The sequence below is a fragment of the Kwoniella europaea genome, chromosome 1 (genome assembly GCF_036810445.1).
Source record: "Kwoniella europaea PYCC6329 chromosome 1, complete sequence".
Lineage (NCBI taxonomy): Eukaryota > Fungi > Basidiomycota > Tremellomycetes > Tremellales > Cryptococcaceae > Kwoniella > Kwoniella europaea.
In genome coordinates, this window is record NC_089487.1 from 4330781 (window position 1) to 4357026 (window position 26246).

The 26246-nt window shown below is 44.7% G+C and overlaps 7 protein-coding genes across 7 annotated transcripts; 3 read left to right on the forward strand and 4 right to left on the reverse strand.

Moving 5' to 3' along the window:
• Positions 1-250: 250 nt before the first annotated feature.
• On the reverse strand, positions 251-5294 carry V865_001643 (uncharacterized protein; the record flags this gene model as incomplete). The annotated part of the gene is made up of 10 exons (XM_066225459.1): positions 251-415; positions 550-2069; positions 2135-2156; positions 2228-2721; positions 2786-3067; positions 3158-3308; positions 3380-3460; positions 3546-4130; positions 4200-4305; positions 4369-5294. 10 exons carry the CDS (start codon positions 5292-5294, stop codon positions 251-253), a joined length of 4332 nt encoding a protein of 1443 aa, XP_066081556.1.
• Positions 5295-6205: 911 nt separating this feature from the next.
• On the forward strand, positions 6206-9494 carry V865_001644 (uncharacterized protein; the record flags this gene model as incomplete). The annotated part of the gene is made up of 7 exons (XM_066225460.1): positions 6206-7137; positions 7194-7281; positions 7337-7418; positions 7472-7796; positions 7867-8198; positions 8248-9380; positions 9456-9494. 7 exons carry the CDS (start codon positions 6206-6208, stop codon positions 9492-9494), a joined length of 2931 nt encoding a protein of 976 aa, XP_066081557.1.
• Positions 9495-12260: 2766 nt separating this feature from the next.
• Positions 12261-16966, reverse strand: V865_001645 (uncharacterized protein; the record flags this gene model as incomplete). The annotated part of the gene is made up of 16 exons (XM_066225461.1): positions 12261-12495; positions 12574-12677; positions 12820-12977; positions 13045-13173; positions 13239-13318; positions 13375-13586; positions 13702-13916; positions 13985-14080; positions 14152-15546; positions 15602-15742; positions 15808-16010; positions 16066-16180; positions 16246-16353; positions 16419-16538; positions 16619-16843; positions 16900-16966. The coding sequence occupies 16 exons, from the start codon at positions 16964-16966 to the stop codon at positions 12261-12263; spliced, it is 3603 nt and encodes a 1200-aa protein (XP_066081558.1).
• A 507-nt stretch (positions 16967-17473) lies between these two features.
• V865_001646 (uncharacterized protein) lies at positions 17474-19181 on the forward strand (the record flags this gene model as incomplete). Its single annotated transcript, XM_066225462.1, has 6 exons — positions 17474-17538; positions 17599-17633; positions 17695-17736; positions 17787-18109; positions 18229-18570; positions 18732-19181. The coding sequence occupies 6 exons, from the start codon at positions 17474-17476 to the stop codon at positions 19179-19181; spliced, it is 1257 nt and encodes a 418-aa protein (XP_066081559.1).
• A 339-nt stretch (positions 19182-19520) lies between these two features.
• On the forward strand, positions 19521-23898 carry V865_001647 (uncharacterized protein; the record flags this gene model as incomplete). Its single annotated transcript, XM_066225463.1, has 8 exons — positions 19521-19781; positions 19852-20607; positions 20697-20809; positions 20896-21506; positions 21574-21761; positions 21840-22148; positions 22202-22628; positions 22775-23898. The coding sequence occupies 8 exons, from the start codon at positions 19521-19523 to the stop codon at positions 23896-23898; spliced, it is 3789 nt and encodes a 1262-aa protein (XP_066081560.1).
• A 239-nt stretch (positions 23899-24137) lies between these two features.
• On the reverse strand, positions 24138-24347 carry V865_001648 (uncharacterized protein; the record flags this gene model as incomplete). Its single annotated transcript, XM_066225464.1, has 1 exon — positions 24138-24347. One exon carries the CDS (start codon positions 24345-24347, stop codon positions 24138-24140), a length of 210 nt encoding a protein of 69 aa, XP_066081561.1.
• A 111-nt stretch (positions 24348-24458) lies between these two features.
• V865_001649 (uncharacterized protein) lies at positions 24459-26021 on the reverse strand (the record flags this gene model as incomplete). The annotated part of the gene is made up of 5 exons (XM_066225465.1): positions 24459-24804; positions 24885-25045; positions 25235-25470; positions 25538-25771; positions 25835-26021. 5 exons carry the CDS (start codon positions 26019-26021, stop codon positions 24459-24461), a joined length of 1164 nt encoding a protein of 387 aa, XP_066081562.1.
• Positions 26022-26246: the final 225 nt, after the last annotated feature.

Consider the following 26246-nt stretch of genomic DNA (forward strand, 5'->3'; position numbering starts at 1 on the left):
GAGAGAACAGATTCACGGGAAGTTGGGAAGGAAGGAACTGAATAGAGAGAGACAATTTCATCATCATACGTCGTGCGTCACACATAATCGAATGGTGTATCCTATAAAAGCCAATGCTAATGCTAAGATACAAATATACAAATAGGTCATTACAACAAAGATCAAACAAAAATCGTTATGTTGGAAGCCCAAACGAACCCCTAGCCCATCAACCGGACGGATTGGATTTAGAATGAGATCATACGATACGCTACATCTTGGAAATACCTTCACGCTCAACTTCCAGATCCGCTCCTCTGCTCCTACTCTGATCTTTGTTCCCTCCACTATGCGCTGCGGAATATACTTTGGAACTTAATTTATCTTTGACATAACGGCCGGTCCGAGCGATCTTAAGTTGGAAGATACCTTTGTGCTATGGATGGTGAAGTTGAACAAGGATAGAACATTGACGAGGTAGGATGTCGTAATAATCGGCGAGAAAAGATGAATTGTCAATACAATCATCAGCTTTCAGCCTTGTATTTTGTCCATAATGCTCATACTCACCCGTTTATGCAAAGCATGCGAATGAGCTCTCCTTTCCGACATCTTCTTTTCCACCTCCAATTCATCTTCAGAGTCATCCACCAAATTTCTCTTCCCGTCTTCATCCTCATTATTATCTTCTTCAACATCATTACAACTATCACTACTATCACTACCACCGTCATCTTGTTCTTCACCGTCAGAATCACTTTTTCCATCTATCGCTTCCAATTCACTCCTAACCCTCTCACCTTCATTCATCTTATCCCAACCCATTTCCACTTCTCTTTCGCTCTCCCAAACTTCATACACCCTCTTGAACCTCATATCTCTCTTAGCCACTTTCCTATGCACTCTACTAACTCCAGGGATGATCTTAAATTTCACTTCAGCAAACCCTAATAATGGTACTCCGTTGACTCCACTACCGGAGGTTCTTGTAGAATTGATTGAAGAGCCTGAGATAGATTCCGACCTTTCTCTGATGGAAGCATGTGAATCAGGCCATGATCTCCTTTCTGCAATTCTTCTCCTAAAACTTGGTTTCCTCTCCACTCCCACACTTAAAGGTGGACTCATCAATCTTCCCTCGCCCTCGTCTGTCCCATCATCATCCTTTTGATCCAATAATTCTTGAGATCTCATGACCTTTTCTACGTTCTCAGTACCCCAAATCCCAATTCTACAATCTCCATTCCCATCCAGCATCTTTCTCAAATTGACCACTCCGATGCCCATTACCCTCTTTTTCTTCAACACACTCGATCGTTGAATCAACGTAACGAGTAGAGAACATGAATGTCTATACATTATAGCCAATCTTACATGTTTAAAGCTCAGATCAAATTCCATCTCTATCTCTTCATCTAAAGATACTTTTGAAGGAGACTGTATTCTTTCTAAACTTGTTCTAGCGGATGTAGGTGTATCCGTAGATGAAGAAGATACTTCACCGGATGAAGTACTTAATTCGTATCTATCTGAATCTGTTGAAAGTATGACTGATAAACCTTTTTCGGACTGTGGTCCAACACCAAGTGAATTAAATGATAAACCCTTCAATCGGAAAGTGGCAACTTCATATCCTGATATACCTCTGGGTAATTCCATATCGAGTGGTTTCCAGAGTAATGATATCCTAATTCGACCCCAACCTAACCCACCGACTAGAGGGAACCATCTTGTGAATTGACTCCTGGTTTTGAAGGCTTCTTTAAGTGGTATAGCCACTAAACCAAGTATAGGATCATGTTCTCTATTCCTTTCGTCCCGTACGACGAAAACAACCTTACTTTCCGTCCAATCTCTTACAAAGCGTTCGCTGACTGCGTTGAAATATGGCAGAGGCGTGACTTGTTTGGTACGAGTACGGTAAATGAGCTTATCGTTTAGGTGAACTTCGCAGTATGATGAAGGTGGGTCAGGATTTTCTACCGGAGTGCGATCAGTCAGTGATTCCAGGGCGGGTTTACCACCTGCCGGGGAGTTTCTTGAGGTGGTATGGGAAGAGTAGGTTCCTGATAGGGGTTCGACTTCGAGATCTGCGGAATACACGTGAGCAAAATCACTTCATTCACATTCTTGGCGTGACTTAGTGATGACTGACCTATACACTGATGGACATGGAACTGTCAATCACACGCGATACATTAGCTCTTTCCGTTTATAGTGCGGGCAGTAGTGAAGACACCACTCTCACCTGCAATATCCCACTTCTGTACCCTTCATCAGGCTTCTCTTCAGCTTCCAGCCTATCCCTCTCTTTCTCACCATTGAACCAAGCTAACGTCTCTTTCCTCTTCTGTTGTCTGTTCTTATACCACTTCTCGTCGTTCTTGTCTATGATTTTACTGAGCATCTCCATCCAAAGTGGTACTTGGTGAATCTCAGGTGGGTTAATATCATCTTCAAGGACATAAGTCTCCATGGAACGTTTCTTGATATTCTCTGAGGACATTTGCCATAATCCATGGAACTGGACAGACCAATTCAATCTTCCTGAACATTTCATACCCGGTGTATCCTCTTTGAGATCGTCTGTCCGGAAGAATAATTTCGATGAATGAGTATCGACTAATTCTGTAATATCCACTTCAACCACTCCCAACGCGTCATCCGCAGAGAATCGATCAGAGTCGCACGCTCTGATTCGTAATTTTTCGCCAGCTTCAATGGCATCGGAAGATACCAGGACTAAAGCATGAGACTCTCTTATCAGCTGTCTTAAATGGTACTTCTTGTATGAGCCAGTACTTACCAAACGCTTCTTCCTCCCATTTCGGATCCCTACTGTCCCTAATAGTCCTCGTACTAAACACCGGTTTATGGTATTTACTCATCCCGATCGATACGTATGGGTCACACGATCCCATCGTATCGACTTTGGGTAAGTCCTCGGCGTTGTGAATGATAATCCGCAATACACCGATGTTGGTCGTTCTCAATGCACTCTCTTGACCAAGCAGGAGTCGATCGAGGTCAAGGGTATAAGATTGAGGGGATACAAAAGCAGAGGCTACTTCCGTTATCGACTGTTTGACTATACAAAGCAGTCAGCATCGGGTCACAATGCATGTCAAGTGTATGTGCGCAAGAGCGAGATGAAACAAGGAACAAGAGGAGGACTTACCATACTGCTTCATCCCCGGTATCTCCATAGCGTTAAAAGCTCCTTTCTTCAGTGGTTGAGCGGATACATCGTATTCTGGTAATTTGGGAAAAGAGAATGTACCGGTTCTGACGAAAGGCGGTGTAGCAGACAGTAGCAATCTCAAATTCACCTAAACAGTGAATAGCAATGTGAGCCTCTTAAGATCATAGTAGTCAGCTAGGTAAGGCAAAAGAGGCTTACAGTCCCTTTAATCGATAACACATCGATATAAACTGGTATTTCAGATCCTGCCACTCCTTTTATGCCCCATCCGAAATATGCCTATAATACATGATACCCATGATCAATATACAGCATCATAAAAGGCTCTATGTCTGGACAGGGCAAGTCAGAGTGTCGGACTTACCAGACAATGTAATCCTCTTCCCTTCTTCTCAGCATCCCTAGACCTCTTATATTCGAAGCCGACTTGATAATTCACATACTGACCAGCGTTCGGATCATCTTCATTCATATCAATCGCCTCATCATTCTGTCCACCATGTTTTCTTTCTCCATAAACGCCTTGCTTTTCTTCATGTTGTTGCAGATCATCGTTCCCATCTATTTTGTTCTGGCTGTCCATCGGCGCTCTCTTCCTAGAAACTCTTTGTAATATCCTATCTCTTTTCCTTCTTCTCACTGCTTCTTTGGCCTGTTCATCCGCCCCATAAGTAGTTGATCCGCCACTGGAAGTAGTGGATCTAGATCGCTTCATCTCTGTACTAACATCTGTACTTCCCACAGAGACATTCGATACACTCGATATATTCCTGTTGTGTTTCCCTTTCCCACTATCCGATTTGCCCCTCTCTTTCTTTCGTAATACGTTCTTGACGGGTTTCTCGGGCACTGATAAGGATGAGAACCATTCTTCGTCCGAAATAGGTTTGAGAGAGGTGAGTAAGACTGGTTGTGAACCTAGGGCGGGCGAGGTGAGTCTGACAGATGTCTAAATTCATATTGAAGAATATCAGCTAGATGTAAGCTTAGATCGGATATGAACAAGCGTGGTACTTACCACCACAGGAGGTACTTGTCCCGCTAGAGCATCTTCCATCAGATCCACAAAAGGCGTCAGAACATCTGTCGAGATCAATGGGAACAAAGCATATAAAGCGTGATTCCTATGTAGCACATCTACAGTATTAGTCATACCGATATATTCCTGAGGGAAATTGTTCACTCACAGCCACTCCACGGCCTCTTTGCCGCCTGCTCGATTGGTTCCTAAAGCTCCTGGATCTTCAGGTTCCTCTTTTCTCAATGTCTCGTCAGCGGTCTTTTCCAACTTTTTCATCCCCATATAGCCCAGTATGCCAAAAATGAGTAATGTTACAAAGGATACTCTCATATAGGCTAGGCAGACCATCGATATGCTCCATAACATCGGTCCTAGGGTGGGCACGGTCGATAAAGCTACATTGGTAGTTCGTGAGTTCCTTGGTGGAAGAGGTGGAGGGTTATGTTTACGAGGTGGTAAAGGAGGTGGTACGGGTGATGAAGGTGGTTCTGTTTGATCAGTCACCGGTGGAGGCGTTTGTGAGATAGCTGTTTCGGAATTGTCAGAGGGAGAGGGCGGTCTTGGTGTCCTCATCTCTTCAACTGATTGACCGAAAGAGAGGCTCGACGGTGAAGTAGGTGAATTAGGCTGAGAGTCAGGAGGTGTAGCTGGGGTGATAGCTACCGTCACAGGAGAAGTCACCTCCCTCGATGAAGGTGAAGTCGAAGCACCATCAGGAATTTCAATCGATGTAGGTGTATCATCTGGAATCGTTACAGGGTTGGAAACAACTCTAGAATTCCCTCCGTTCACTAGAATGGGTTCTGGGATTGGCTTCGATACTGAAGGTACACGGGGCGGTAAAGGTGGAGGTAGAATGATGGAGTCTGATCCGACTGAAGCGAGAGGCCGGGGATGGTCCGCTTCATCATGGGGAAGCTCTGCGGCGTCAGGGGTGCGAGGAGTCGAAGGTGATCTGGGAGGAAGAGAAGAAGGATCGGCGGCTACAGGTTCGGAAATAGGTGGTCCCGGCTCTGTATCCGCATGAGGAGGTGGTCGAGGTGTAGGTGTAGGTCTCCGTGGAGGTAGAGGAGGAGGTTTTGGCAATGTCATGTCTTTTCAAGTTATCGATGACATGTTAAGTGCAGAGGTACAGGGATGAGCAAGAAATGGTATGTTCGTTGTCCGACGGTTCGTTGAGGCGGTGTTGAGCGATCAGTGACGTTGAAGAAAGGATCAAACATCAACTTGAAAGGTGTTGGTAGGGAAGAAAAAGAAGAAGAAGCTGCCTAACCGACACGAGATGATAATACTTGCAAGGTGAAGCGCAGTGACTAGCCGTAGCAATCCGAAATATCCAGTTCATGACGACGAGAATGACGTACACAGCTCTGTCGATAAGATCATCCACGTGTCAAACCGCATAAACGCCCATAACATGAACAGCACCAGTAGGGAAGACTGACTTGTGTCCACACTGATACACATATACACATCATGTCAGCCCCCTCATCCACGATCGCATATGCCGACATGAAGAGAGTATCGAGGAACAAGAAGACACGGCCGCTGACCATCGAAGCGAGGAACAATAAGGTAGAACTGACAGATGGGTATATGCGCTATGTCCTCATACCCATCCATCCTCCTTTGTCTCCTTTTGTGTCCCCCTGCCATCTCCTACTGACACGACTCAAAGGCGTGTACAGATATAGTATCGCAACATACATGAGCCATCTCATTTCGCCTGCTGATTATTCCTGCTTTCATTTCTTGCCCATCCCACAGGGACACGCCCCTGCTCACAGAATCACAAAAACTGATTCGTCATAGAGCGATCAATGCGTGAAAGAGATCAATTCACACACAACAAAGCACAAACAGGTACACATCCACATCCACCTCACTCAACATCCTCTTCTCTCCCTCTCTTTCTCCTTTCATTGTCAATCTCAAACGCAGAAATGACCTTTGGGATCAACAATCAACTACATCATAGTCCACCTCCCGACTCGAGCCCCACTATGACTCGAGATAAGATTGCGAGTCGATCAGGAAAGACTGACAGTCACAGACCAAAAGGGATCATCGACGTCACTTCACCTTCATCCACCCCTACTCCCAATGCTCTATCCCCAACTACGTCAAGTACTCAAATATCCATCATGAACAACTCTCACATTTACTCTTCCTCCAAACCCAAGCCAAAAAGAAGATCATGGTTCTCTTTGAGACGTACGAAACAACTTATCGATCAATCCAATCAGACTACCTCTATACCCGAAGAGAATCGTTTGGTTACCCCCCTTCCCCCTCCATCAGCCTGGAACGGTCAACCAGAAGAGAGACTTCGACCTATCCAATTCCAACCTAATCGAATACAGACATTATACGTCACGAAATCAGAGAGAGACTTGTACCTCGCAGCGATGTCTCAACTAGATCAGGCTCCTCCATCATTACCATTGTGGTCAGACCGTGCACCTGAACTTCCAAAGTTGAACACTCAACTCACCCCGCTCAAAGCTCCCAGTATACCTGATGGGTCAATAGGACGATCAGGCGGTCATGGTCATGCAAGAAGTATCTCCGAAGGCGGATCAACAGCTTTTCATCCACTCACTTCAAGACCTCTTTCACCCAAATTGGTCACATCACCTCAAATGGGTAGATCAGGGTTGATGGTCAGAGATGAGTTTAAACGTACGGCACGTCCACAACAGTCAAAACACGCTTTGATGGCTTTCATTCCACCCTCGGGATTACGATTGACAGGTTTCCCACCTAGTACAATTAGCGCGGTGGATCTGGTATTACAAGAAAATTGGGATCAAGGAATAGCAGGTAGAAGTGAAAGTGCAGAAAGCTTAGGTAAGAGGAAAGAAGATGATAAGTTCACTTGGAAAATTGAAATGGAAGGAAAGGTATGGAAAAGAAAAGGATCACAAGAATTAGAGTGAGCTCACTTATGTGGCTTGGCCGATGAGTTTCGCTGACGTGCTTGTAATGCAGCTCGATCCGCCTCTTGATAGCTTTGATGTCGATCTTGGGGATTCATGGGTGGACTTTGATTGAGAATGTTCAAGCTGGAGGGTCCAAGGTAAGCTTCATAGGGCGAATTCGCTCAATCAGCTTATCGTTTACCTTGCATACAGAAAGACGCCCATAATCTCCTTTTCTCATATTCACCCGAAACCTCTATGAACCCACCATTGTTTTTCGCTCTTTCCCTACCGTGTACGTGACCTGCTATGACCTTGTGAACAACCTACAGCTGATGATACACCTAGTACCGGACAGATTATCACTTATCTCCCCACCACCAAAGTCAACACCCGCTATCATCTCAGCCTTACGAGAAGCCATCATCTCGAGTCCGGCTAAATCCTACAAACATGCTCGAGACGGTACAGCTGCGACTGGTGTGACTGTCACGTCCGATGCCAATGGCTCAATGAATGAAGGTAGATCTAAATCACCCAAAATTAGTTGGAAAGGTTATGACCCGAGGGGTATCAAGCTGGAAGGATGGGTACATGATGGTGTGTACAGGTTCTGGATTGATGGAATGAGAAGGTGGTTAGGGGGCACCGTCAAGAGAAAAATCGTCGAAAAGTGAGCTTCAGCTTCACTATACTTTCAGTTTTTTTCTGATCAAGTGCTGATACAGACTTTCATGAACTAGTCTCCATCCCAACTTACTAATCGCAATCATCAACAACATCACCAACCTTCATTTCGGTCTCGTCGCTTCCATCCCGCTACTTCCCATCGCAAGGGGCCGAGATGTCTTGATCTTCTCATCATTGCCCTCATCAGGTCTCTCGGTGGTAGACTCATATGTTCCCAAAGCACCTTCTATCGCGGGTACAGAATCACCCGTTTTGGTATCCCCGATGGCATCCGTGCCAGCACAAGATCCCCTAGATGATCCTAGAGAGGTAGATCCGGATCATCGACAACTCCCATGGACATCTGTAGTAAACGATCAAACTACACCTCCTTCCCCGGTGAAAAGTAAACCTCCACCCTCTTCCATCGGGAATACGTCCAACGATGCCACCAGGAAGAGGACGGCAAGCAGGGAATCATCCAAACCAACTCTTAGCCGCACCTTCCGCCTCAGCCAACTCAACTCCCAAACATAAAAATGTATTACTCAAGAAGAATTCTCTACAAAGACGGAGATCGACTTCAGCGAATGGCAGCCATTCACGACCTCCTTCAGCGATCGGGCATGGTAAAGAAAGATATCCGATCGATGGTCGACATTCAGCTCAAGGTACCTATCAGCCCCCGGAAGAGCATAACAGACATTTCAAAGTAATGAATCCTGATGATACGTCTGAACGATGGAGTTTCATCGACCCGCCTCCCAATATCGGTAGATTGGGAGTAACTATGTTCGACAGGACAGGTGGACATACACACCATTATCTTCCTCCTCAAGGTACGGGAAGGACTTCAGGCGAAGATCCTTCGAGAGAAACGCACAATTCGTCGATATATGCAGACGCGCCGACCGAACCTGTACGATTGATCCCCATTAAGAACGATCAACCTGCCGTTTTACCGACCCGTCAAGTGAGTAAGGGGATTCTAGAAAGTACATCACCAGAATCGGAATTAGGTTTTGGGGAACATGATACTCAATCTGAACTCAATCATGCCAATCCCATTACAAAGCCTTTGGCATTGGGACAACCGATTGATAGAGATTATCGTGGGGATGATCATGATGGTGACGAAGCGATGCTGATTGGTAAGATGCCTTTGAAAGACAGCGATTCACCTGAAAGAAGAGGTAGACAGAATATAGTTGATCTAGGAAGTGCTATACAAAGTGTTCATGGAAGCGTAGGGTATCTGCAAAGTATGATTTCAGGTATTTCAGGACATAATGGTAAGAGACAATCGATGGATTTAGATAATGTACAACAACAACAACAACAAGAAAGTCAAGGATCGAACGCTGTTCCTAAACCTGAAATAGTAATTATAAACCCTTCGTCTCATAATGGTAGTAGTGGAAAATCATCTCAAGATCATACACCTCCATCATTACCTTCTCGACCTCATCCTGATCATATACCCGAATCTACCTTACCTATTTCGACAACTCCTACTAGGACTCAACCTACCGAAGAGGAAGTAGCCAGACAACGAAATAAGTATCTTGAATGGGAGAGGAAAGGGAAAGTGAAGAATGGGATGAGAAGGATATGAGATGAGGATGAAAATTCCTGGAGGGATATTCCGATCTCACAAGGTGAGGGGGTAGGAAGTGGGAGAACGAAAGTGACTTTGGGATAAGGGATATTACTTCACTGTATATACAGAAATGGCTTTTTATCAGGGGAAGGGAATCATTTGAAATACGATATAGTAGTACAGGTATGAGAGAGCACTCGTCAAGTTGATCGCTGTGGATTTTAGGGGATTGCGTATCGTCATTACAGATAGAAAGCAACTTGAATTAAGAATTTATCTATCTGTTTATAGTCTACTCCGTATTTGACATAGATGATATGTACATATAGTGAATAATGACATTCGCGCTTCATGCGATGAAAGGAAAATCACCATAGTCACCTCCTGTCAACATGACCGTGTAGTAAGGAGACGTTCATTCATAAGAACAGAAGACACAAGACACATGACAAAAGATCAGCCCTTATTTATCCTCCTATCCGGTCATGTCCCAATGATGTGCATATCGCCAAACATTCTGCGTTCTTGAAGGGCTCCCCGTCAGCGTCGAAGCACTCCTTTCTTCGCCCATTGATCCTTTGAAAGCTCCAAGAGGAGGTACTCTCGAAGTTCTGAAAGCTGCGCCCGAGATTGCAGAGGTAGAAAGGTTTTTGGAAGTGTGTATAGTTAATCCTTTTTGAATAATCTATTCATCAGAAGCCTTATTTCAACACTCGAATGAAAGGAGAGTCCTTCAAGGTCCTTTACAAGCTGTGTGCATAATCGCTTTGGTATATAAGTTAAATTGATTACCTTGAAAGGTTTTATAAATCTCTTCCTTGACTCTATCGTGTAACCAAAGCACGCGGAACGACATGGCTCAACCTCAACCCCTCGTCTATACCCATGTACTCAGTGATGTGTTCACCTATGCCGAGATCAGCAATATAGGCTATGATGGCCACATCGATACATACTCCTTCTGTATCGACAACATAGTAGGTGCAAGGACAAACGCGGCGGAACCAGACCCTACCGAATTTTTCGAAAGAATACAAGGTCAGACCGCCTACCTGAACTTCGACCAGGCAAGTGGCAGCTCAAGATATACCGTCCATGTGCCCAAAGCTAGTTTTCTAGAGTGGGAACGAACGAATTGGAATATGTCTTGCGATGGTCGATTAGCGATACTATCACCTGGTCCTGTGCCAATCCTTCCGAGGATCCTCATACAGTCACTATCTGCCGTCAAACGAGATTGTCGAATGTCCCTCGGGCCGGTTCAAACCCCGAGCTAGCAAGGCTGATATCTGACATGAGGCGGTCTCCCCAAGATCGGACAGTAGATGTGAATTTGAAACATTGCTTGTGCCACATCTCACAAGCCGGCGATACAGCCATTTCATGCGAAGATCTCCAACCAAGAGGATCTCAATCTCCTGATTCTGAGGATTTCCAAATCATTCAGAATTTCTTCGTAGGAAGCTTTATGCGATTCACTCAAGATCCGTACAATCAAGAGCTGTACCTCGTCACGACGTACACCGAGGACGATAGGGAAGATGAGCATTTCTGGATGAAGCGCGATTTCGTGAAGAGAATTAAGGTTGACATCCCCAATAGAACCCGTCAAGCAAGTGAATCGATCGGAATGTTGCACAATGATTGAACGAGACCTTCCCAGACAAGTGTCTTTGCTTTATGAGTGACACCCTTTTCGAGGTAGATTGTAATCTGCCAGACATAATAAGAATGAGAGTGAGACAAGGGGAGCCTCGGTTTCCCTACGACGAAAGATGACGCTGAGTTGAGCTACATCGTCTCGAAGTATAGGACACAAGTACTTGTACACAGTACTGGTCAGAAGGTATTTTGTCGCGAGGAATCGAATGGGATTAGCATATTTACCCCTCGTATCGGATTCTTGGTCTTACTTATCGGACATTCTCTGGACCAATTACACATACAGGTGTCAGCGTCGAGCCTTTCGGTAACAGTGCAGGGAAGTGATAGTAATGCCTTGGCCCGGGAATTTCCTTTCAGTTTTGCAAAATGGTCTACTCGCGGCGTGATATCATACATCCGGTAAAAAGAACCAAATACCACCCGCTTCGCTGTCCCATGTCTCCTTCGCATCGTACATCAGGAAAGAGATGGAAGACAATCTGTGGCAATACACACAATCTCGATATACGTACGTGGTTCCTTCGAGTCTCACTTCTCGAATCTCTTTCTTTGCAAGATACTGGCCGGGTCTGTAGATAACATCTGTGAGATATGCTGAGAAAAGTCTGATAGAGTGACCAAGATACCATTTCTCAGAAGCAAGCGTGAACGGTCCGTGACAACCTGAGTAGACTCGAGAGCTTGATTTTCGTACACAAAAGGAAGAAAGAAGGTGTCTCAAAGCTTTGAAAAAATCCAGCGACCCAAATACTGAAACACGGAACCACTCCTTTGACCAAAAGCTGACTGTAAGTCAATCGTCAAGTCAGATGGACGCTTGTGGAAGTTTGGCGGAGAGAGACCATGGGTGATATAAGTGAACGCTTGTTTGACCTGTTCAACAGATTAGATGTCGTAAAGTTACAGACCAGATTTCCGCTCAATATTCGTGTCCAAATAAGCTTCATTCCCTACGAGTCAATAAGTTCGCAAAATGTACATGATAATGGCTTCATCTGTTGGTATCTTTTAGTATGCATGACACACAAGTCTCTGCCTCATCGCACTTAAGATCCATTAAAATAATCTGTACTGTACTGGTGGATACTTGCGGAATCGCAAATATGCATATGTTTACGTTCCTCACGTCATTCCAACTTGCCAGCATGATCCAAACTTCCAAACTCGTTTAGTAGTAAATTACAAAGTATTTATATCATCTAATTATCGTTCATCCTCAGCGAAGATATGATCCACTCCAACTTCATCCCAATTAGCCCTTTCCCTCTCATGCCAGAATGCCACTTCCCCATCATCCGATCGTTTAGGTAACCATAATCTCTCTCCTGAATCCGCATCCACGGAGGATGTAAACCATCGCGGTTCGTGAGGTGGGAGTTTACCTTCAGCACGGAGTTTCCGGGTCGTACGTTGTTTTTCTTCGTTGAGTGTTTTTAGCCTGTACGAATCACGGTATGAAGTGGTTAGCGATAGACCTTTAGAAGAAGTATGGCATTTAGATAGGTCGAAGGCTCACTCTTGCGCTCTGTCATATTCTGCATTTTCGAATGCCCTTTGATCGGTTCGCAATCTACAATCTGTTGGTGCAAGATATTTCTTCAAATCTCCTGGTATGTCGTTCTATATAAAGACATTGACTGTTAGCAATTTCCACCATCGAATTTTGACATCATTACAAGCGATCACGGCGAGCCATTTCAAGAGTATTCTTTTGCCTGAAGGTTACTTCCTATATGCGATAGAACACATGAACTGAACTCACCAAAGTAACAGCGAACGGAGTCAAGTTGAAAGGCGCTTTGGGTTTCTCACTATTCCTCCATAATAGCAAGTACTCTTTCTGAGTAGGATGGAAAGTGGTATCGACCTCTAGAGGAGCAGAAGTACCTGATTGCCTAGCGATAAGTTGCGTATCCCATCCTGGAGAAATCACATTATCAGCTATCACTTCCTGGTGAGGCTCAGAGGCAGGGGAGAGATGGCTCACTTCCTGCAATGTCCCACGCTGTATTACCATTCGCATCGACTACGTTACCCTTGATCTCAAATGCATCTTTACCTCTCCATCCACGAGGTTTGAACGTTAATGTACATGTTTCACCCGTTCGATGATTGGCTGGATCACCGCATATTATCAGCTGGGCCCTAACGACCCATGCTTGGAATGAAATAGTTACTCACTGACGATGAGATCACCATAATGGTCAATCAAGGGTGTGCCCATGATAAAGTTAGATACGTTGGTAGTGACTTTCTTCCATCTGTACAAAGAGATTCATCATCAGCTTTCTGATCCATGCGCTTTACAAATGCTTACGAGTAATGTTCCACTACCAAACCTTCACCGTACTCATGATCCGCATCAGGATAATCCAGACCTTGTTTTACCCATGATTTTGGTATGATCAGTTCAGCATGAGCCACACCGGTGGGTCTAATCTCGAATGATCTTCCTTGGAACTTGTTCTGAGCATCTACTTCTCCGTAGTATTTCCAGGTGGGCGATTCAGAGTAACACGCAGAGATTGGCTATTTTACCAGTACCGCTACGTTAGCCATTAAAAAAGATCGCAGTCATGCTTGAACAGAACAAAAAGAGGGATACAGAAAGATGAACAGACAAAGTGGACACCGGAAAACTTACTGGATGATGTGATACTTGCTCCGAGATATATCTATACCTATTTGGAATAGCATATTCGAATGATTGCGATAACAACGGATTAAAAGGTTTGGCAATTCGACCGATAGTAGATGAGTAGTTTGACATGGCGAATGCTCCGACAAAGGCTATTCTCTTGAGCGAATCTTGCTCGGAAGCAGCAACCGTCAGACAAGCATCGTATTCCATATCTTCAGCTGTACAACGAACCAATCGAGATAAGCTATCTTTCATAATGCGACAAGCGTAGACAATAATAGCTCACCCATTCTCTGTAACATCGATGTACACTCATTGAAGCTCACAGGGAAAGAAATCTTTGTCAGATCCTTTCCAACAGAAGATTTCAAGATACTCCATACTGTTACACATAGACGATATCAGCTTACTAGCCGTAGTTCATTCCCTACCGAAACATCAGTGTGCACTCACAGCTGACCGAAGGTCTCTTATCATCATCAATGGGCAATCTATTTCTGACATGCAAGTAAGGTTCCAAGCTCTTCCTAGCCAAGTACTCTTTGATAGTACCCTTTTGAGGTTGTTTCTGAACTTCCAAACTAAAGCTCTGCCTCTCCAGCGCGGTAGGTGTACCAGGTCTTTCTTTCTCTGGATGAGCGATACTTTCGTATAATTTCAAATTCGGTATCGTACCAGTCTCGATCGCATCGAAAAATTCATCATCATCATCTTCTTCCTCATCCGACTCAGCGGCCAATATCGCATTATGGGCTTCTTGAATATTCGGTATAGATGGTCGGGGAGTGATGGGCGGTTTGACAGGTACAGAGGTTTTCTTAATATCTTTGGTAGCTTGATCCAAAAGGTTTTGATCGACAACAGCAGTTCGGATTTCGGGAACCCCAGGAGAAGTAGGTAAACTAGGTAGGTTATCTGATCCAGCCAGATTTGCTAATACTTCTTTAGCCTGTTTCAAAGCTTTTCGTTTCTTCTCATTATCCTTGGCAGCTTCTGTCAACTGTCGATCAGCCTCAGCCTGCTGTTGAGCGACAGTCAACATGTTCTCTTCCCATAGATGCCTAGCTTCCACTTCTCGTTGGATTCTGTTCAAGAGGTATTTCTCCCTGTCATGGGTCATGATATTCTGCTGAGCGATCATATTCGATAGACCAGACAAGGATTCCCTTAGCGCGTTCTTCACCGCTTGTTGACGAGATGAGGATCTTGCCATATCTGCTCCGCCACCTCTGACGGGAGAGGCGTTGGCAGATGCAGGAGGAGTCACGATTGAGTCGACTAATTGAATGGTCATTTCCAACTGAGCTTTGATACTTTGTGCACCGAGATCAAAGGCTGATTCGTGGGGTATACCGGTATGTTGATCGCCGCTGCCTGTGATACTACCGTTATCTGCCCCGTCGAATACCGATAAGATCTCCGTCGCATCGTCTTCGGTGAGATTGGTTCTTGAAGATGACATGTCCCTTGTCCTACTTCCCTCGGCTGTCGGGGCAGGTACACTGAGTCCACTCAGTCCTGTGGTGGAACGTTGCAATTTCGGACTGAGGAAGGCGTCGGCTGCGGGTAGCGCTTGTACAGATTGTTTGTCTTGATTCATGCTCATACTTCTCTTTGCTTGACCTTCCGAGCTTCCTTTCTTCTGGTAATATTCGATATTTAGACGAATAGACTGAACCCATCTAGCAATCTCCGCTCGGTGGGCCGATTTGACAATGAATTTGGGTACGGATGATGATACTTTGGAATGAACCTCGAATCGCGATCCGTCTGTCGAAGGGTGAAGAGTCGCGACTGCCATTGCGATAGAACCTCTACATGCGACTTGTTCGTCTTCTCGGTTTCGGTCTGGTTCACATCGTCAATGAGGATGCGGTCACAAAGTAGAGGTGGGACAACTTGCAGTAGCTTAAAACACCATTCTCCAGAACGAACCACCTTGTCCTCCATCCGCTTCTATAATTCACCCATTTACTAAGGAATCCTCGAAGATCGGGTGGTCTGCCATCACTTTTGGCTTCTACCAGACTATCTTGGTTGTTGACTAGGTACAGCTGTGTCAGTAAGACCGTTACAATGACATGATAGCTCAGCTGTTGAGTAACATACATTGTCTCAAGAACACCTTGATCCTCTCATCCGCGTTCTTCTCACCATCGAGGACTCTTCTACCCCTCTTATCCCGCACAAATACATCTGCACCTCTCTTCACTGCTAACTCAACTAATCTAAGGTCCCTTCGCCTAGCGGCTTCATGCAGGATCGAAGTACCGCTTCTTTCGTCCAACGCACTCAAATTCAAGATACCGGTCCTACAAGCACGTCAGCTGGAACGCTCTATCCGGTAGAATGAAAGGGTCAGCTTACCTCGGTCCCTCGAGGAATTCAACCATATTCATACTCTCGTCGACTGAGCTTAGAGGACTAGATATATATCCCGCTAATTTGGCGAGATACTTGAGTTGCAGTTGACCTCGGGATTCTACGTATTGAATAAGTTTAGCATCGATCAATTGATGTATATTGAAAAGCCTTTTGACGACTGACCTTCAATAAGGCGTGAAATTTCCGAAGTAGCGGAGCACTCCAATGCCGTTCTCCCTTGTTCATCTCGGATAGTATCATTGATTCTCGGATCACTCAAGAGTACCTCGACTATCGTGAATGCCAACATCAGAAAAATCGGATGTCAAATGTCAAGCGGAGGAGGGATGACTTACCAACTTCCGTTCTACCTATTTCGCTGGCAACATGTAACGGAGTAGTCGACGAACCGGAATTAACAGGTAAGTTGGGATTGGGTATAGCAGGTGATTGCAAGATTAGGTTGATGATCGGTACTATCATGTTGTACACACAAACAGACCAACATCATACATCAGCTGATAATTCCCCAAAAGTTAAAAGAAAAATGATTTACCTGAGGCAACCCTCACTGCCATCCCCAACAATCTACCAGCTTTGTCCAGATCTTCTTGACCCTCTACGGATTTGGTGGATGGTCGGAGCTCGTCGAGGAATGGCTGTACCTCCGCTGCATTGTCTGAACGTAGAGCAGAAAGGAGTCTGAAGTTGTATAATGCCGTGGCCGATGCTCCGGATGCTTGTGAAAGGAGCGTAGAGGATGATGCGCTGGTGGACATTTCTATCTCATGGTGTCAGAACAGTGAGGCATGTAGAATGGATGGTGGGCATACTCACTGCCTACGGTCGGAGATCTTTTTACCTCACCGGACTGTCTGCTGGGTATGGGAGCGGGTATGCTCATGTTGCTGATAAGATACCGTTATCCCGGTTCAACGCGATTAGGACACGTTTAGCGCTTGATAACGTATGCTGTTATGGGAGTGGCAAGTGGAGGATGTCAGGACACTGTGCACTATATATAGAATGCGAATGAATCTACTTTGTGTAGAATCAAGATGACAACAATAGATGAAAACAAAGTTGCAAGCGGTGATGACGATGTTGGCCCAACGTGGGAGAGAGAGAGAGAGAGATGCCATGGGAGCGCGTACTCTCATAATCAGCAGGTCGAATATGAGTAGGAGTATGGGGTATTTGTGGGGTATTCAACAAGTGGAACGCACATTTAAACATCTCTGCCGTGGCAGCATGATGTGGAGACCCCGGTAAACAACAGGTAATGAGCGACAACAAGTGACAAGTGACGAGCAGAGAAAAGGAGACGGTCGGAGAACCTGTAAAGAGCTGTCTGACAAGATTCAGGAATCAAAGCAACCAGGCGAAGAAGCCACAGCTCCATGGAATAGCCATGGGCAACACCCCTACTTGGCTTCTCCAGCAGCTTATCCCTCCTCTTCTGCTCACTTACTTCTAGTATGTTTCCGTTTCAATATTTCGTGATGATTCATCCAGGACTAATTTCGAGCTCTGTAGCTTTGCATGGAAGATATCGACATTTGAGCTTGGTCGTAAGCATCTGATCTACTTCATATACGTCATATAGCTTATATACTGCATTCGTGAATTTAGCTCATCTGTTGAACGATCCGAGTATATATCGCTTTATCAGCTGTGAGCCTTCTCTCAAGCTTGTAGTCTCCAATAACTAATCAAAACCACAGATTTCTACCTAATCTTCCCGACCCTCTCTATCTTTCTTATAACCTTACTATACATTCGACTATACTTCCTCCCCTCATCTCAATCTATACCGCCTTTCGATCCTCCTCCAGCCATCCGGAATAGACAAGTCATCTTGCAATGCCTATCACCAGCACAAGCTAAGGCTATCCGCCTCGCTGATAATGTTCCGCACGACGATGATGACCCAATGTTAGAGAGATGCTACAGAGGTAAATGTGGCGGACGATGGAAACCTGCTAGAGCGAGACATTGTACTTTGTGTGGGAGATGTAGAGCAGGTTGGGATCATCATTGTGTATTTGTGAGTCACTCAATACCTGCTAGCACACAATACCACCTCTAGAACTGTTCTCTTTGTGTCCTAATTGTAGCTCTGACTTTGGATCAAATGGATATCCAAATGCTAACCCCTCAAATCAGTTCGCGAACTGCCTCTCAGCGCCATATATGCGCACTTTCCTCGCCTTGCTCCTCTACACACCCCCAACGATATTCATCATCTCCTTACCTTTATACAAATCGCTCTACAGTCGAGCTAAAGAAGCCTACTTTCATTCGAAATCAGACGACAGTATACGGCAGAAATGGTGGGATTGGGGATACAGTTGGGTTATCGCTGGGGGACCGATCGGTCGATATGCAGGAGGTACCGTGCTCGGCTGGAGGAAGTTAGATAAGTTAGATGAAGATGGTGGTGGGTTGGTGAGGTTGAATATTGGTTTGATGGTAGTGTTTGGGATCATACTAGCTTTGATTACCATTGCGAGTCTAGTCATTCGATTTCGTTTATTGAAGTTGTGGTGATCGAATGTCAGATGTCAAATGTCTAAGTGACACTGGTCCGAGTCATCTTATACCTCAACATAGATCACAATCAATGATTACAGGAAATGAACTTAGCTGATGACATACGCTATACACAGGGTCTCGCAACCACCACTCTCAGCTTGATACTCAAAGGTGATCTAACGATAGATAGAGGACGATCCTCCGCTCATGGTCAAGCATTATCGGCCATATATCGTCTCAAATCTCAAGGTAAACATATCCCACCTCATCTGGAAAGCAATTTATCAAGGTTCTCAGATAGACGATGGTTCTTCGTTCCTCTACCACGGGAACTACAAACGCAGGATAGGGAAGGAATAATACTTCAGACACTCGAGCATGAGAGGCCGTATGATCATGGATGGAGGCAGAATCTGCGGATCGTACTTGGTAGTATGACTTCTTGGATATACCCTTGGAATGCGATAAGGAAAGGGATGGGGGAGGAAGTGTTCTTGTGGCCCATTACTGAAGATGTGGAGAAGAGATTGAGGGAAGACGCGGAGAGAAGGGCCAAGGAAGGCATGCTCTCGGAGCGAACGTAGATAACCTGTATCATAGACAACACTTATATATGGAGTCTCAGGTTTATTGCTTTCCCATCTGCTATTTTCCATTACAGCATACATATCGTGAACACGAGTGTCTGCGTACTATAGTCCGTATTTCTCGGGGATTGGCCGCTTCTGTTCCGGTTGTACTGTAGGATGAAAATAACCGACTCAGATTCAGCAGAGTGGAGTGTTGTCAGAATACAAGTTGTGAGTTGTGGAACAACGATACCCAAACTCAAATCAAACACAGCTTATTGGCTTGCTGGACGACCTGTAGGTATCCTACACGAGATAGCTGCAGACAAGCATTTGCATGCGATACCAGTCATCATGCCGGACTCATACCGACCCATCCGCCCAATATCAACCGAAATCCACCCTCTCCTCTCCTCCCCTTCGTCTTCTACCAATACGCAAACCCAGATTGGTCGAGTTTCAAGCTCACTTTGGACAGCTCTCACTTCATCAATCAGGAAAGATAGCCAGGCAGGAGATCTGCAGAGGGTTGGTGTAGCTATAGAATGGCCGGAAGATAGAAGATTGGGTAAAGGTAAACAGAGAAGTCTAGTGATCTGGGTAGAAAAGTCAGGAGTGAGTAGTCCATCTAATATATACACAATACCTGAGGATATGCTATACTGAAACTACAACAATGATGTAGATCGAGGCAGAGTCGAACGAGAAGAGATTATTCGTTCATCCATCTTTACTTCCTCCATTCTCCATTACACCCCTACCAGCTTTAGTCTACCTACACGAACCATTCGAACTTTCCTTAGCTATCTTACAGCCCGTTCTAGATCACCCGGATGATCCTCAGGTCAATCACGACGATATAGACTTATCCTCACTCTATGGTAACACCTCCAATCGAATCGACCAGAATCAAGGTCCCTCCGACAACCATCATTCTTACCCACCTATAATTCGTGAAAATGAATTTTTACCATTCTCAACAAAACTACGCGTAATCCTCTCCGAACCTGTATCTCAAGGTATAATAACTCCATCAACTCGAATAATCTTATCAACCAAACCATATATCCTATCTCAGCATGATGATGTAGACGTAGATGGATACGAGGTAGAATCAAGTTATTCAAAAACCCATTTAAGTCTTAACAATTTCGATCCTGATACATTTCTATCCTCGGACTTATCATTACCTTCTGCGATCGATGGGGGTCGAATTGAAGATGAGATGATTCATTCGATATCGTCAAGTACATCAGGGAGTCTCACACCCCGTCCGGGTGATAGACCTATCTCACCACCTACCGCTTTGGATGAGCTGGTAGCGGAGGAAGTGGAGAGGGGAACGAAGTTCAGCGCTTTGATGGCTCAAGGTGGGGATGAGAGGGTATGTTGGATGGGAGTGGGTGGATTAGGTAGAGCGGGCATATTCGAAGGTGATTGGGTGAGTGGGCTTACTTCATATTTGAACCGAACACGGCATTTGATGGTCAAGGTAGTGTGGGTGGTGAATGAACTGACTGAGTGTCAAAGGTATACCTAAAACCGACTATTGAGGGAGAATCTAGCTCGAGTAACTCTTCGAAACAAGGTAGGTTGGTGAAAGCTTTAGCGTGGGAGAGACTAGACGAATACGACGATGATCTGTAAGTTGTTTCTCCAATTTACATATACAGCTCATCGTTGTTTATAAACGGATTATCAACAACACTAACATCATTGTACTATATAGCCCATTCAATCTCATTCTTCTCTCTCCATCACTCCACCGTTCCCTACTATCATCATCCTCCAGCGGTGGAAGTATAATCGTCCAGCCTACATCTTTCGGCGCTCGATCACCAACTTTGCCAACCGCCAAGACCCTCACTCTGGCTCGTATAGCTACAGCCGAAGGTACAGATAAGCGATACGAAAGATCATGGTTGAAAGGTCTCAAATCGTATTTCTCGACCAAAAACAAGAGACAATCGAAGGGAAAGTCAAAAGATGAGGCTGATGGTATATTAGTGAAAACGGGTGATATAATTTCAATTCCTGTATTCATATCAAAACCCTTGGGCGATAACGAAAATGTAGAAGAAGAAGACGAAGACGAGGAAAGTGATGATCGTTGGAATGATAGAAAACCCATCGCGAGCAGTGTAGTATATTTCACGATCACCAGTTTATCTTACGATCCACTTGTTCCCCCCGAAGAGGATTTTCGATCGACTCTGTCGTCTAAAGCTAGAGCGGGCGAGTTGGGCTGCTGGTTCGACGAGAGTACGAAGATGGTTTTGACAGGAGTGGAGAAGGAGAGAGTACGAAATAGGGATGGTGATTTGATATGGCACGGTTTAAGTGAGTACCAATCACATCTCCCTACTAACCTGTCAAGTCATATGGCTAATATATGAATGAGTTATAGATCCAGCACCACCACCGTTTTCGTCCTTGAGTTCTGGAAAATTACGCGATCTACTGAAAACTCCCTTTGTACACCCCTCGTTATCGGCTCTTGTCCAGCTTTCGATACTGATCAAAGGTGCAAGAGGAAGTGGGAAAAGAAGTTTGATCAAGAGTGTAGCTGATGAATTGGGATATAACATTGTCAATGTAAGCTATCAGATGGTCTGCTCCACTCTCTGCTCCGACGTTGTGGGGTACAAGCTGATTGTGGGAGTATGTTGTCAGGTCGAATGTTACGATATAATTGGAGATTCACCTTCAGTAACTTCTGGCAGTCTCTTAGCGAGATTGGAAAAAGCCAAATTGTGTTCACCGTCATTATTAGTTTTGAATCATATCGAAGCTCTGGCAAAGAAAAGTGAAAGTAACACACTTGGACGATCGCCTCCTATAGTCAAGGTCTTAGAGGGAATCATTCAATCCGCTAAAGAGCCTTCGACGGATTGGCCAGTGGTTGTAGTTGGTACGACGGTGGATGTGGATAGTATACCCAACGAAGTGGTAGGGTGCTTCAAGCAGGATGTAGAAATACGAGTGAGTATGACATTTCATGAATTGACGAAAGATGCTTATACTAATTCTGGTAGGCACCAAACGAATCTGAACGATTTAAAATTATATCCCACCTCTTATTGTCTCACGGCCTATCGCCCGATGTGGATCTAAAAGATCTAGCTAGACAGACAGCTGCATTACAAGTAGGAGATATCGAAGCTCTCTTACATAGAGCATACGATCTATCTCTCAAACGAATCGATTCATCAAAGTTGTCCTCACCAGGACCTGTCAAATCTGCAATCTTAGCCGGTCTGAACATCTCGTCGAAAGACCTGAATGAAGCAATCAACGAAGCTAGGAATTCGTACTCTGATAGTATTGGTGCGCCAAAGATACCCAATGTCACGTGGGATGATGTAGGTGGATTGGCCAGTATCAAGAGAGATATTCTGGATACTGTTCAATTGCCTTTGGAGAGAGGTGATTTGTTTGGTGATGGTCTGAAGAAGAGGTCTGGTGAGTTCGTCTTCTCTTCGCCTAAGATATTCGTATTGTGAGATGAGAGGGTATATTCCTGTGGAATAACCGTATGATGAACAAGGCAGAGACGCCAGGTTGAGACTCTCGAGAGAAATCTAGCTAATCCCTCACTCTACTACCAGGTATTCTTCTGTACGGTCCTCCAGGAACAGGTAAAACCCTCCTCGCCAAAGCAGTCGCCACATCCTGTTCGCTCAACTTCCTCTCTGTCAAAGGACCCGAATTACTGAACATGTATATCGGAGAGTCTGAAGCGAATGTGCGAAGGTTATTTCAAAAGGCTAGAGACGCCAGTCCATGTATTATCTTCATGGATGAGCTGGATTCGATAGCTCCCAAGAGGGGCAATCAGGGTGATTCGGGTGGTGTCATGGATAGGATCGTCAGTCAACTATTAGCTGAATTAGATGGGATGTCAACGGCATCTGGTTCTTCCGATCAGAACGGATCATCAAGTCAAGTGTTCGTGTTGGGTGCCACCAATCGACCTGATTTATTGGATTCAGCCTTACTTCGACCAGGTAGATTCGATAAGATGTTATATCTCCAAATCCCCCAATCACACAAAGAACAGTTGGATATAATCAAATCCCTAACTAGGAAATTCCATTTGGATCCAAGTTTGAGATTGGAAGAGGTGGTTGAAGGGTTGGAGTATAATCTGACGGGAGCGGATTTGTACGCTCTTTGTTCGGATGCTATGCTTGGTGCGATGACTAGGACTGCAGAGAAGGTGGATCAAGAGGTGAAGAGATTGAATAAACTTTACAATGGTAATGGGACTTATCAATCGGATGTTGATACGAAAAAATCTTGGAAAGGTGAATTGACCGTACAATATTATTTATCAAAGCTCGCCAGCCCATCGGAGATTCAAGTGAAAGTCGGTTTAGGAGATTTCCAAGGAGCGTTGAAGAAATTGGTTCCTAGTGTGAGCAAAGATGAGATGGATCATTATGAGAGGGTACAAAGGCAATTTAAAAGTTTCAACTTGGTTAAAACACAAGAGAAGGAGAAGGATGATAGAAACGAGCAAGGTAGGCAAGACGGATTGGATCGTAATGGATTTCATTTAGATCAAGGCAATGAGGAGGATATCTATGGCGATATGGGATTAGAGATGAATGGTACTATGAAAGGGAAAGGCAAAGACAAAGACAAAGAAGTTGATAATGTTGATGATAGGAAAGGGAAGGGGAAAGGAAAAGCTAAGCTAGTTGATGGAGATGAAGAATCACTGTCCTGATCAACGAGCAAAGAGAAGTAACCAGATTCAAAATACTGGATGGACACATTTCAGTAAATCTGTATACTCAATCGTTCATCTTCATTACTCATTTCTTGGTAGTCAAGAAGAGATGTATTTGATATGCATTGATTATTGTATATGTACGTATCGTTCGATTGACTTCTCAAGCTGAATCCCCTTCATTCACCCTTGCCCACTTCCAATTCACTCCTTCTCGTTTCGTAATTTTAACTTGTTTAACTCTTGTTCTTATTCTTCTCGAATGCCCTCAACCATTCTGGTTTCATCTCCTCTAATTCCTTTTTCATCCTTTCTACATCATCCCTCAGCTGATTCTCCATATCACTCAGTGATTTCCTTTCGAATGTCGGTCGAGACCCTGCAGTATTAATCACTAGACCTTTGAGGTCTTCTGGATGAGGTGCGCGAGAAGAGAAATATGACATTGTCTAAAGGTATCAATCAATTCAACATGTCAGCTAATCACAATCATCCTAGATATCATTCTAAGCATCGATTATAGAGTGCTACAAGAAGTGTGGGGGATGGAGAGACTGTTAACTCGCCTCTAACGTCTCGATCCCTTTCTGAGTTTTCAAAGCCTGTTCTATCCAATCTCCGTTCTGCAATCTCTCTTCACCTGACCAGCTTTGTATCCTTACATCATCCCAATTAGGTCCATTGGGCTCCTCGTCATTCTGTACGGCCAACATCGGTGAAGGTGGTATCGTCTTCTTATCATCTTCGTATGGGGCGGGTGACATCCACTCTCTAAATGATTCAACTAACTTGGAGGTATTGGGTCCAATCACATTATGCGGTGCGACGGACGGGTAGAGGAGGAGGTTGGCCATTGGTAAGAATGGTGCGGGGTTCACAAAGTAGTTTTTATCAAATCGACCACTATGCACCAATCCAGATTATAATATCAACAAATGTCCATCGATAGGAGTTGAGCGACAGAAAAGAAGAGACTGACTCACCTCTCTACTAGCTGTGGAGGTGGTGGCCAGCTGACTCTACAATTTGTGGGGTTTTCGTCGTGCGCATCCATTATCACATTGAATGAACGAACGCCGTCATCACCCATATCATGCTCAAACTCTGCTATGTATATTGGAAACATGATGGGATATGCGGCAAGCTAAGTGAGATAAACGTATTAGCTCATAATTTCTTGATGAAGATGTTTTAACTATTAAGAGATGAGATATAAGAATAAACAGCAGAACATGTGTATGTATTGTAGCTGACTTAGGAAGAGTGATTCGGGAAAAGCAAATATTTTGGAAGAAACAGTATGCCGACGCAAGTAAAGCCTTGAAAGACTGACCATGATCTCCTCCCATTTCGATTCATCTATTGTCACGTTCTCCCACTTCTTCCTTGTTCCAATCAACTTTCTCAACTTATTTGCTAAACCCAAAGGTGAGACGGTAAATGGGACTGGGACAACATCGAAACCGTCTCCTAGCTGAGTGAGATCTTCAGATAGGTTATACTGTGGCAGATCGTCTGGGAGGGGAGGTACAGCGAAAGATAGGTATGATAAAGGTGCGAAAGGGTTTCCTACCCACCATAAGTCCCAGTTTAGCTATTGGAAAGATCTATCTTGCAAGAGCTACGATTGACTCACCTGGAACATATCCTTCCCTCGTACTTATCCACATCTTAGGTTCTACCCTCTGATTAGTCCCTTCCAGCTTCACACTTCCCTGTAATATACTGTCTACTCTCCATATAGGATATAGTACAGCTTTCATATCTTTCATTTTGAGATTCGAACCTAGACCAAATTCATTCGCTAAGGGCGTTATGGATGGTCCGAACAATCGTAATAATCCTGCTAAGATCATATTGGGCAAAGCGGCTGATCCGTTAAACCATATTAGCTTGTCGCCCGATCGTCACAATCGCCGGGAGAATAACTCACCCGAAGCTAGTAGACCATTGATATACATCCGTTGAGCTGCATCTTCAGGTCGGATCTTGAATGGTACAGAGCTAATTTTAGGTGAAGGAGAAGTTTGGCTGGCAGTCGACAAAACCCGTCTCGTGAGCCGTGAAGGACCAGCGAGCGCTCGAGGATGGAGAAGAGCTGCGGATAGTCGGGGAGCCATGATTCTATGGTGCCTTCGTGGTATCTAATGGTATACACGACTGTTGGTTGACACTATGTACCAATACAGATTAGCCATAAGAATGACGATCTTTGCACTTCACGATTCGTTCGATGATGCCCATTCCCATTCCCCATTCCCATGCCCGAGCCGAGTAGATGTCAGAAAGTCGGCGATCACCGCCATTCCACCACTCAACCGAGCCAAACAAGAGTCCCACTGCAG